Consider the following 12,740-nt stretch of genomic DNA (forward strand, 5'->3'; position numbering starts at 1 on the left):
ATCGAAAACCTACATAATCCGACCAAGTTCGGATAGCTACAAAAAAGCGGCCGTGCCATATGTCTAAGAAACGTTCTTAACTTGGAAGGTTAGTATATTTATTAATATGGTACAGTTGCGTACACAAGCTTTAGGCTAAAATAAAACAATTGCATTTCTTGAATGAAAAATATTTTTTTAATAATAACGCCTGGTACATTAAATGCCTACGACATGGCGTAGGCCGCGGTAACTCTTTCGAACAATCCCGCAGCCCCGGCAGTACATGCCTGAAACCCTGAAATCGAACGCGCAGTCTCATACTTCAGAGGTTGGTGCTTTAACAAATGGTGTTATGGCAAAATTCTATCTGTGGTAAGCGAACCGGATAGATACTATATTTGGAAAGGTTGTTAAAAATAATATGTAAATTGAAAAAACAAGACCACAGTTTTATTCAGTTATTTATTTGCAAGTTTAGCATCTGCTGGAGTCCAGCATGAGCGACTGCAGCCGCAGTCTACCAGGGTTCACGGCAAACTCCATCTGGACCCATCACCTGACCAGGAGGGCAGTTTGGGGGAACCGTTATAAAATTCGGATCAGCATCGCGCATGTTCACGACAGGATTCTGTACATTCGCTGTCAACAATAACACCATATTTAAAACTCATTAAAGCTCATGGCTAATTCTATACAAAATCAAAAAATATTTATTCAAACTTGGCTGCAAGACAGTATTTTTTGAACCTCAGGAATTTACATAAGACAGCCCCCAAAACGCCCACCCTTCACCACTTCCTATGTGTTTTTGCTGGGAAGAAGAAGTGGCACAACAAACTCCCCAGCAACACATGTCTGTCTGTAGGTTGGAAGAACCTTAACATAGTTGGGGTTCAAGCAGTCAAATAGAACTTCAGCTTTATGATATTATATATATGTAGGTACTTACGGATTGCACCAGCCACAGAAGCCACGAGCGCCACTAGAGCGAGTAGTACAACTTGTAAGAACTTCATGTTGAATGAATTCAGTAAGAATATGATTTTTCTAACTAAAACCATGGTTTTTATACTATTTTTAGTAGGTATATTATATAGTTATGGTATGATATGGAATAGTTATGTTGCTGTAAAAGTCTGAAATGCATGCGTACGGATAAAGAACAATAATAATGGCGTCTTAGCCGTTCATCGGCCACGGCGGCTGTTCTCTGATCTCATGTAAGGAAATCGGCCAGCTGCTCAGGGGCCCGATTCTCCTAAGTTAATAATGTCAAAATCTAATAGAAATCGAATCGCAATATGATCGCAATAGCAGTTTTAACCATATCGGGCATTCTGCTACTAATATAAGACCAATCGTATTAAAACGACATTCGATTGGTTTGCGATTGGTCTGCTATTTTGGTGATTTTGGTCTATACGGTAGTTTGCTCTACAATCATATTGCAATAGTTAATCATTTGCAGACAAAATGATTCGTTATTGAATGACAGAAAAGGATAAAAACGTTTATTTCAAAGAAAAAATAGCGGAATACCACATACGTTTCAATCGTAATCGAGTCGGGATTGGATCGCAGTCGAACGTGAATCGTATGTTGAGTAAAATTAGGAGAATCGGGCCCCTGGACATATTATCCACAGGTGCACTCAATCTTTTCCACACTCTGCGCGCGATGGCACGGTAATCCGACACCACCGGAGAGAGATCACAAGCAGGGGTATCAATCAGATACTGCCAGATTTCGGGCTGCTTTATCAAAACAGAAAATCCACTATATGGTTAATCTTGATTTTCTCTAAATACTTACTTTTACCTTTTTGATCTGGTAATTAAGTGATTATGATAATTAATTAGTAACAGTTCATTTAGGCCGTAAATAATTTATTTCTATTATTATTGTTTATTTGAGCGTGTTATCTATAATTTAAGGTAAGCATAAATAATCTTTAACTATTATTAATTCATAAGTATACCTAATTCGCATTAATCCGCATAACAGCAGTCCGTGGCTAATGTAAATTACTAGCTGTTTTCCCGCGGTTTCTGCCGCGTCGAGGATATTTCTTCCCAGTATACCTGGATAAAATAAGGGAGCACAACGCCATCTATTGACAAACTAAGTAACTTCATTTTGATGGTTAAAACCAGGAACTATTCTACCGATAAGGAAAATATTTTCATTATCAAACAGTCAATTTAGGCGATTCTCACACTGCCCCGCATGATACAGCGTAGCGCGTGGATGCGTTTTCTTCCGTTGCTTGTAAATATCTCCGTTTGTATGGAAAACACGCACAGTCCAACACACTGAAAATGCATCCACGGGCGTTCATGCGGATCACGCGCATACACGCGGAGAAACATGCACCCCCGCGCGTAGGTGCGGGGCGAGACGCAAGATATGGCACACCGAATCCCGCAGTGCCGCGCGTGATTTTGAATGGGCGTGACGTGTATATTTGAAAATGGATCTTGATGAGAGCCGCCGTGCGTCAATCTACTAAACGCACCCACGCGCGTGAGTGCGCAAAAAACCTGCACGATGATGCAGATCTGGACTCCCGCAGGAACGCGCGTAGGTGCGTCGACACGCAATATGCAGCGTGATGCGGGGCAGTGTGAAAATCACCTTAGAGAGAAATTCTGCAAGCTTATTTTTATTCATTACTAGCTTCTGCCCGCGACTTCGTACGCGGATCCTATCCCTTATGCCAGCGACTACGGGGTCAGCAAAATCAAAGATCTGAATCGTCTGATATTGAATTTTAAGGGCCCGTTGACTTGAAAACAACGGAATACGCATAACCATTAGAAACGTTCCATATATTTCATTTTTGTACTTTAACGGCAAAAGCACAGCAGACTAAACAAAACGCTGAGAACTGAACCGCAATAGACGTGACCATAGGGATAAAAGTAGTGATTCTAATTAGTCCGCATTTAAGTTGTGTGTGGCAAAAATATTATTATTACGTAAAAAAACATTAAATGTTACTGAGATGACAAAGTCGTGATGAGTTAGTGGAAGTCGTGGTGGTTTAGTGGGTAGAGAACCAATCTCTCAAGTATGAGCGTGCGTCTTTGATTCCAGGTCTGGCAAGTACCTGCCAATGCAAATTTTCTAAGTTCGTTTGTACTTTCTACGTATATTTTGAATACCAATGACGGTTATTTGGAGAGGATGTTAAACTGTAGGTTCCGGCTGTCCTTGAACATTCTTGGCAGTCGTTATGGGTAGTCAGAAGACAGTAAGTCTGACCAGTTTTACCAAGGGGTGTTGGGTTGAGCGGTTAACCGGGTTGTGGAGGTCAGAAAGGCAGTCGCTCCTTGTAAAACACTGGTACTCAGTTGCATCGTGATTTGAAGTCGACCCTAACATAATTGGAACAAAGGCTCTTGAGATAATAACTACAATAATAATGAGATATAAGCACCGCAGGACATCTGAGGCTGATGACGGGGAGTAGCGACCCCGCGGGGCATATATACTGAGTTCTCCAGGGAGAGTATACTGCCCCCATGCCCCCATCTCCGGCCGGTCGGAGTGAACCATGACGGGGGTAGGTCTCACGCCTCTGGTTTGGCTTGGCCGTCCAGAGTGGAGTCGCTAGAGCACTATTAGTAGCCCTGCTCGGAGGGTGGGTGCCTCATGGTAAGCACAGGGAGCGCGTAATCTGCGTTTAAAGTCCGCCGAGGTATCCTCACCCTTCAGCCGCTCATGTCCCTGTTGCCCTCTTGTTGCTATTCAGTGACTGGTCTCCGGGGGCCCAGTAAGTGAGGTGGCGAGTCTCCACCTGCCATTTTTACATGTACCTAATACATTGTCATCCACTAACATCCCATCACAATAGCCCAAGTAGTTTCCTCCATAGTTAGCAATAGTTTAGCACAGAACCGGGTGTAGGAGCCCTAACGGGACTTCATAAATAAAACTTTGTGCGGACTGTATTACATAGGCTTTTAATGCCGTTAAAATTACAAGATAAACAAGAAAACAAGTAAGTGCCCGTGGTCAAGCGCGTCGCAGGGAGAAGTGAAGGGAGCGCGGCCGCGGGCTCGCCAGCCGGGGCAGCCCCCGCCCCGGCCTCCGCAGCACTCCCTTCGGTCGCCATCGCGGTTGCTCGCTGAGGTGCGCCGACATACTCCCCGGGTTGAAGGATGCTCTTCAAAAGTCTCCGATAGTGAGCGGGCAGATGCAGTTGAAGGCACGACGAATGGTGCCCCTCCTCGTCTTTAGCTCAGCCACCCGCGTGACTCCGTCGACGCCGGGATAGGTCTTAGTGACCCGACCCAGGGACCAGAGCAGCGGTGGCGTCGTCTTGTCCTTGATCAGGACTAAGGACCCTGGTGTCACTTCGCCTCTGGAATTTAACCACTTTGACTTGGCCTGCAGCAGAGAAGTGTACTCATTATGGAAGCGTCCCCAGAAGTGCTGTCTGATGTACTGGATCCTCTTCCAGCGATCCAGGCTCGTGATGTTGGCATCAGTCACCTGAGAGCATGGTACAGATAAGAGCGGTCGTCCAATTAGGAAATGAGATGGTGTGAGTGCTGAATAATCGTTAGGGTCCGAAGAAAGAGGTGTAAGAGGGCGTGAATTCAACACTGCCTCTATGTGAGTGAGACAAGTCGACAGTTCCTCAAAAGTGAAGTGTGTAAGACTAAGCAATCTTTTCAGGTGGTGCTTACAAGATTTAACAGCAGCTTCAGCAAGTGAATTAAAATGAGGGCTGTATGCAGGCGTGAAAATAAATTCGATTCCCTCCTGCGCCATTTCCGATGCAACATTTGATGCGTTAAGAAATTTGGTCATTTCATTAGACGCGCCTACGAAGTTAGTCCCGTTATCGGACGTGATGCTTCGGGGCTTGCCTCGACGCGCCACGAAACGATTTAGAGCGGCCATGTAAGCCTCCGTGGTGAGGTCTGTGACGAGCTCCAAATGTACTGCTTTTACTGCCGAACAAACAAAGATGCACATGTAGGCCTTTGTTAGTTTGCAACCACGTCCTTTGCGGTCGGCTATCAATACAGGCCCGGCATAGTCAACATAAGAATTTAAAAAAGGAAACTCAAAATTAGTTCTAGATGATGGTAGTTGACCCATCACAGGCTGCACATTTTGAGCTTTATGCCTGTAACATTTAAGACATTTACTCACAATAAATCTAGACAAGCTTCTACCACCTAGCGGCCAATAAGATTGTCGAATGTGCGACAGTAACAGCTGTGGACCAGCATGAGCAAGCTTTAAATGTTGCATTTGAAAAATAAGTTTGGTAAGAATGTGCTTACTGCATAAAAGAATGGGGTGCCTCACGTTGAAGTCATAGGGGGAGTTATCAAGCCTCCCGCCTACGCGAATAAGTCCGTGATTATCAATGAAAGGCGTCAAAGGAAGTAATCTACTTTTGCGTGGCAATTTTTGTTTGATTTTTAAAAGTTTATATTCTTCAGGGAACATTTGTTGCTGTGAGAATTTAATAATTGCATTTAATGAATTTTCTAGTTCTAACAATGAAAGATTGCCACACAACTTATTGGTTTTGTGTTTTAAATTGTAAATAAACCTTTGTATATATGTAAATATTCTTTGAATTTTAGTTAGGCTAGAATACTTTAATAGCAAGTTATGAATGAAAGATGAATGAGAGGTTACGTCTGTGTGATGAACATTATGTGAATGATCGTTACTATTAATATTAAAATGAGTCACTACTTCCGGCAAATCATGCTTCTCAGTGTTTGGCATTGTGGGCCATTCACTTTCATTATGTAATAAAAAAGAAGGTCCGGACCACCACAGAGGTGTTTCCTTAATAATATCGGCCCGGAGACCACGAGAAACAAGATCAGCCGGGTTGTCCTTCGACGGTACGTAGCTCCAGGTATGACCACATGTGCTCTCTTGTATCTCATTTACTCTATTTCTAACAAAAGGTTTTAACTGGTTAGAAGGAGTAGAGAGCCAACCCAAAACTATAGTGGAGTCACACCAGAATCTACACTTGGAAATGGGGATGGTGAGAGATTCCTGAACCCTAGTACACAGCCTTGCACCCAACAACGCTCCACAAAGTTCAAGCCTCGGGATGGTAGTAGGTTTAATGGGCGCAACACGGTTTCTGGAAACTAGAAGTTGTACACCTGTGGCTCCAACACTATTACATGACCGAATGTACACACAAGCGCCGTATGCCTTTTCGGATGCGTCGGTAAAAACATGTACTTCGTGTGCAATGGAGTCTTCATGCAAAACGCAACGAGGAATCTTTAAATAATTTAACGCCGTTATTGTGCTCTCAAACAAAGACCAAGCGTCCCTTACCTCGAGCGATACTGCATCATCCCAGTCGTATTTATTCAGCCAAAGACGCTGCATTAGTATTTTCGCCTCGACAACGCACGGACCTACGAGGCCCAGTGGGTCGAAAATCTGACTGATAACAGAGAGGATGTGACGTTTAGTGACTTTATTAGCAGACGTTATATTTATTGTGTAAGTGAGTGAATCAGAGTCACAAACCCAATTAAGCCCTAGGGTTTTAGATTGAGCTGGGTTGAGACCATGCTCAGAAAATTGAAGAGTGTTATTATCATTGTTATTTACTACTTCTGAATTAATTTGTTTTAAAATTTCTACGTTATTTGAACGCCATTTGCGTAAGTTAAATTTAGCCGATGAAAGAACTGATCTTACTGCTTTTGTTATATCTACAGTGTCAGATATGGTGCTCCCGCCACTTAAATAATCGTCGACGTAGAAGTCGCGCTGTATGGCTCTCTTTACCCGATTATCCTCAATGTTATCGGCCAAACTTACCAAACATTTGGTGGCTAAATAAGGAGCAGACGCAGTACCGTAGGTCACTGTATTTAATGTGTAAGATCTGAGAGGTTCTGATGGATCAAAACGAAAAACAATTTTTTGAAGAGAGCGCTGGTCTGGACTGAGCTGGATACCTCTATACATCTTCTCTACGTCACCTGAGACCACGTACTTGTGCTGACGAAAACGTGTTAAAATGGAAAACAGATCGTCTTGCACTACCGGACCGACCATCTGAATGTCGTTAAGCGACACTCCCGTACTTGTAGGGGCTGATGCGTCGAAGACTACGCGTAGTTTAGTAGTGGTGCTAGAATCCCTAATGACTCCATGATGTGGAATGAAATATTTTGTCTTGGAATTTTCAGGTGAAGGAGTACAGCCCGTGTCTAATGTCATATGACCTAAGCGCTCGTACTCACGCAAGAAATCATTATATTTACTGTGAAAGGAAGGATCATGCTTAAATCGCCGCTCAAGGGAAAGGAAACGATTCCTAGCATTAACATAAGAATGTCCTAGCGAGCTTGGATCTTCCTTAAAAGGCATTTTAACAACAAACGCGCCATCACTATTACGGACGGTGGTTTCTGCAAAATGTTGTTCACACATTCTCTCTTCAAGAGAGAGCGAATGCTTAGATGAGACTTGGTCAAGCTCCCAAAATTGAGTTAAGTCGGGAGTGACGCTGGAATGATGGCAAAAGTGAGTAGACGCAGAGGAAAGAAAACTAGATTGATGCGAAATACTACCAGATACAAGCCATCCAAATTTAGTTTCGCACAATTTAGGTAGATTTTTTCCTAAGTCTATCGTGTTTGACCCTATGACATTCCAAAATACTTCAGCCCCTACTAGAATGTCGACAGCCGACGGAACGTTAAAGTTCGGGTCTGCCAATGTAAGGCCTGAAGGTATGGATAAATGTTTAACATTTACAAACGAAGATGGTAGGACCTTTGTGATCTCAGGTAGAACGTGGCAATCGATGTCTACAGTAAAGGCACAGCATAAAGACTCTATAGAAAGGTGACAAGACTGTGTACTGGTGGAAACATGATTGTTAATACCCGTTACCTTGGTGCTCATACCGCGTTGTGACAAACCCAGTTGCTCCGCTAAACTCTGCGTGATAAAGTTGGCCGTACTGCCGTTGTCCAGCAGTAGGCGCGCAGTAAACTTCTTACCCGTCGCACTGGTCACTTTCGCCAAAGCTGTGGATAGGAAAACATGCGAAGAAGTAGCAAGCTGCATAGAATTAGCTGAAAGCGCAACATCTGAAGTAGTTGGCGATACAGAAAGAAGTGCAGAAGGCAGAGGATTAGAAAGTGGTTTGGGTTCACTAGCTTCTAAATGCAAAAGCGTATTGTGCTTAAGTTTGCAGTATCTGCAATTTGAAAACTTACAGTTATTAACAGAATGCCCAATACGTAAGCAGTTGAGACAAACAGTTAAGTCTTTTGCTTTTTGTATGCGATTTTCTATAGATAAGCTTCTAAAAGATTCACATTTATATAAAGTATGTACTTGGGAGCAAAGTGGACATTTATTATTGTTTTTATGAGAATTATTATTTGATTTATTTGAGTTTTTTTGTTTAGATGAATTATGACTATGTTTATTTAAATTAGTGTTACTATTCAAGGCCACAATATTACTATCCTGAAAGTTACATTCCACAGATTCCAACCAGTCTGCTTTCCTGTTTAGAAAAGAACAAAATTGAGTAGTTGTTGGATAACCTACTATGTTGTTATTCCTGTATTCCTCCCATTCACGACTTGTGATTAAATCTAGCTTTTTGACCATGACAAAAATGATGATGTCATCCCAATGCTGAGTGGGCCTTTTTAAATTTGCTAGTGCCCGAATATTTTTATTAATAACGTCAACAAGATTTCTAATGGAAACACTAGACTCCTTATTTATTGACTTAACATCAAAGAATAAAGCTTGCAAATGATTGGCCACAAGCAGGTACTCATTGTTATACCGCTCACACAACAAGTCCCAAGCAATCTTATAATGATCACTACTAAATTCTATATTTTTAATTAAAGAGGCTGCAGTACCTTGTAAAGAAGCACGCAAGTAATGGAACTTATTTATGTTGCTTATGCTAGCGTTATTGTGAATCAATGACGTAAACGTGTCCCGGAACTCGAGCCAGCATTGGTAGTTCCCGTCAAAGTGAGGCAAATCAATTTTTGGCAAACGAACAAAGCTATTAGAAACATGTGCACCTGAGTCAGCATCTTTGAAGCCCGCCTCAGAACCAGCACCGTTGACCGAAGAACCGAGCAGGCTGCGCGTGAGTGCCACCAGATTGAAGAACTGGCGGTCAAACTCCTCACGCTCCACGAACGCAATCTCAGCATCATCGGCAAGCATTTCGATTTCTGTCTGCAATTCATCAAATTGGCTATGTAAGGAATCGAACTTATTAAAACGTTCCTGCAGGTCTAATCGTTGCATCTCAGATATATGTGCACTACTTTTAACTAAATTTAGATAGTTGCTGTAAATCGTAAGCTTTGATTTTAATGAACTACGTTTTCTAAGTAAAGTCTTTAAAGCGTCTGCCATTTTGAAGTGCAATTAACAAAGCAAAAAAACCACGTGTTTAACTGCAGTAAGGCGATAGATACCACTAATGAGCTTCTTATAGAAAAAACAGCTGCGCGCAAACAAAAGGGACCGGTTCTAATTACTGAGATCGGTCATGATTACGTTAACACCTGTGTGGCGTGAGTGGCGTGCGCGCACAAGTGTTACTACAAATTATGCAATTATGAAGAAGCGTCGAAATAAACACTGCGTTAAAGCACTATTGACAATAAATCACTTGTGAAGGGGGAAATGTACTTGCTCAACGAAATAAATGGGAAAAAACGATTATTCACCAAGAAAAAATTGGAAAAAAATAACTAAATTGGAACGACTCACTCAAATAAGTAGTTTATACTCCCAGTAAATGACTTCAGCTCCTTATAAGGCGAAGCACGCTGCACGAGTACGACTTCTTTGTCTTCGTGTTCGGTGGCCACGTTGAAGTTCCACGCGGCATCGGCGATGACCGTTGACCGTTGACCGTTGAAAATGACGATGCGGAATCGACGAATTTTAACGACACGACTGGCGTTAATTTATAGCGAAGGACCAAACTGTAGGAGCCCTAACGGGACTTCATAAATAAAACTTTGTGCGGACTGTATTACATAGGCTTTTAATGCCGTTAAAATTACAAGATAAACAAGAAAACAAGTAAGTGCCCGTGGTCAAGCGCGTCGCAGGGAGAAGTGAAGGGAGCGCGGCCGCGGGCTCGCCAGCCGGGGCAGCCCCCGCCCCGGCCTCCGCAGCACTCCCTTCGGTCGCCATCGCGGTTGCTCGCTGAGGTGCGCCGACACCGGGGATTGTCTTTTTTTTAACGACGTCTACCGGGGATTGTCCTTGGGTTCATTTCTATAGTGTATAAAGGGATAATCGTCGGTTTTGTGTCACCATTTAATAAAAGTTGTCTCAAAAGGGCTTCAGCGTGTTGGCTTCGGCCCCACGTTTGCCTCCCAAAAATTCGGAACTCTGTAGTCCCGAGGTACGGAAGAGACATACAAAATAATAATGAGATATAACGCAACAAAGTCGGAGAGTGGGGGCTCGGGACGTCACGTCTAGATATGTAAAATTTGTACTAAGCAGTGACTTAACACAAAATTCAAGCGTTGTTGCATCTTCGTTATTATTTGTTTGTGAGAGAGAGAAAAGAAAAATACGTGTCCATTATTTTAGGGTTATTTAAAAGACGGACTAATTACTTTTTTTGATTCACCATACCTATTTCATAACATTCATTTCTATACATTTCAAGTTTGCTCTTGAAGTTCCACATCAGGTGTTCCAGATCTTCGATGTTTATACGTCAATAGAGAGTGCTTATCAGATTGAACCGCTTTTGCTAAAACGTCATGTCTTCATATGCTATAATCTAGCTGGGCTCCTGGAGTTCCACATCAGGTGTTTTAGAGAGTGCTTATCAGATTGAATAACTTTTGCTAAAACGTCATAGTTCTATATGCTATAGTCTAGCTGGGCCCCTGGAGTTCCACATCAGGTGTTTTAGATCTTCAATTTGTATAAGTCAATAGAAAGTGCTTATCAAATTGAACAACTTTTGCTAAAACGCCATACCTGTATATGGTACAGAGAAGCTGGGCTCTTGGGGTTCCACATCAGGTGTTCCAGATCTTAAAATGTATTATCTCAGCTGAAAATGCTCATCACATGAAACAATTTTTGCCATGGCATCATTTTTGTATCTCTTATAGTTTTGTTGGTCTGTTGGTGTTCTGCATCAGGTCTTCAAGTTTCGAAGATACATTATAGCCTATATGTTGACCAGGCTTAATACTGATACAACAAAGAAAAAATCATTGAAATCCGTCCAGTAGTTCCGAAGATTAGCGTGTACAAACAAACAGACATACAGACATACAGACATACAGACATACAGACAGAATTTTTTTTTTGGATTTGTGCTCCATTACTGTTTCTAAACCCCACCCAATTATTATTTTTTTAATATATTCAATGTACAGACACAGTTTTTTTACAGATTTATTATATGTATAGATAGCTTATTATATCTGAAAACCGGCATCAAAATCTCCCAACTGCACGTTACCACATTTGCTCAACAGATGGCGTTGCTCCGAGTTGTGCAAACCTACATCGCGGTATGGTTACGTTACAAGAATTCAATAAGGCAAACTATAACATCAATTTCATTTGTACTTATAACATGTGTTTTCTATGACAATGACTGCAAATTTTTTTGTAATAACCCCATGGAATCTATGGGGTTATACGATAAATGATTTTCTAAGTTATAACATAAATAAAAAAAATACATTTAATAATTGCTATACTTACCTAATTCAATTAAACATTTTATTTTGTCTTTCTTCTGACATGTAAAATTGTTAACATTTTGTAAACGTCTAGTATTATTTAATTTTATATTTTTGTATTATTTTTAGTTCTGGACAGTTTGTTTGATATTTGAAATGTTTTTGGTTTTTTCTTAAATTTTGGAAATAATTGCTAATTTATAAACATTGCAAAATTTCATTTCTTAAATTTTTTGTTTGGTATTAATAATTTATTAGATATAGGGATATAAATATTTTTGAAATAATCCCATGGACACTATGGGGTTATTATTATTACTTATGATTTTAAGCTTCATGCTCTAGTTCGACTCGCACTTGACCGCTTTTAAGGTATCAGTGGACGGAAGGTCCGTGCGTCACTTGCTTACCGAGAAGTTACAGTTTTGGTCTTACTTAAACTTCGGAGTAAGGAAAAATGACCTCAGATGTCATAATGCAGGCAATGAGGCGTTTTGGTTCTTTGAGACATCTGTCAACGAATTTTGATATTATAAAAAATGCTCGGCTCCATAGAAGGCGTATAAGACTCCTCCCACTGTGGGTTAGCAGCGTGAGGGAGTGTCAGACTCTTAATGACTAAAACCTACCATGTTCCTTCGTAACCAAGAATTTCGGAGTGCCCTCCGAAACAGTCACCTATAAGAGTAAAATAAACTTTTTTTTTGTGTTTTTAAAATGAAATAGTTTTTTTCTGATGAAATTTTAACTTTTCTCATTTAAGTGTTAAAGTAGAAAATTGTCACGAATCCTTGTATCGTCATTTCATTTCTGCACTTAATGAAATTAAATGAAAATCTTTATTCGCAGAGACTTGGTTAATTAAGCAGGCATCTGTTCAATATTATAAAACTAAAAAGTTTGTTTGAATGGTTCAATATTAAGAACTAAAGATATGATACGATTTGAAAAATGTCATCAGTGTTAAATAGTTAATTTACGGATGACTTCTATAGGCATATTTTTATCTGATTATGTCCG

General features: G+C 41.1%; 1 protein-coding gene and 1 long non-coding RNA gene across 6 annotated transcripts; both read right to left on the minus strand.

Annotated features, from left to right (window-relative positions):
* Positions 1-430: 430 nt before the first annotated feature.
* On the minus strand, positions 431-1,094 carry LOC124644631. The gene is made up of 2 exons (XR_006986092.1): positions 932-1,094; positions 431-621 (listed from the first exon to the last, which is right to left on the minus strand). It is a non-coding gene; the product is annotated as an uncharacterized LOC124644631 (long non-coding RNA).
* Positions 1,095-3,928: 2,834 nt separating this feature from the next.
* LOC124644599 lies at positions 3,929-8,224 on the minus strand. 5 transcript variants are annotated; one of them, XR_006986090.1, is made up of 2 exons: positions 7,923-8,224; positions 3,929-4,479 (listed from the first exon to the last, which is right to left on the minus strand). XR_006986090.1 is itself a non-coding variant. In XM_047184084.1 (2 exons), exons 1-2 carry the CDS (start codon positions 8,068-8,070, stop codon positions 4,153-4,155), a joined length of 504 nt encoding a protein of 167 aa, XP_047040040.1. In that variant the 5' UTR covers positions 8,071-8,224; the 3' UTR covers positions 3,929-4,152. The 5 variants fall into 5 exon arrangements, 3 of the variants coding, with proteins under 3 accessions (XP_047040040.1, XP_047040039.1, XP_047040038.1); XR_006986089.1 differs by having other exon boundaries at positions 7,908-8,224; XM_047184084.1 differs by having other exon boundaries at positions 7,894-8,224.
* Positions 8,225-12,740: the final 4,516 nt, after the last annotated feature.

This window comes from Helicoverpa zea, chromosome 30 (assembly GCF_022581195.2).
Source record: "Helicoverpa zea isolate HzStark_Cry1AcR chromosome 30, ilHelZeax1.1, whole genome shotgun sequence".
NCBI lineage: Eukaryota > Metazoa > Arthropoda > Insecta > Lepidoptera > Noctuidae > Helicoverpa > Helicoverpa zea.

What these genes read in the sequence shown, in the direction of transcription:
- LOC124644599 (XM_047184082.1), bottom strand. Translation starts at nt 7,428, where the DNA reads ATGTGTGAACAACATTTTGCAGAAACCACCGTCCGTAATAGTGATGGC. An exon ending in ATGATGCAGTATCGCTCGAG is followed by an intron (nt 4,480 to 6,315) that starts GTAAGGGACGCT and finishes CCATGCTCTCAG; the next exon opens with GTGACTGATGCCAACATCAC.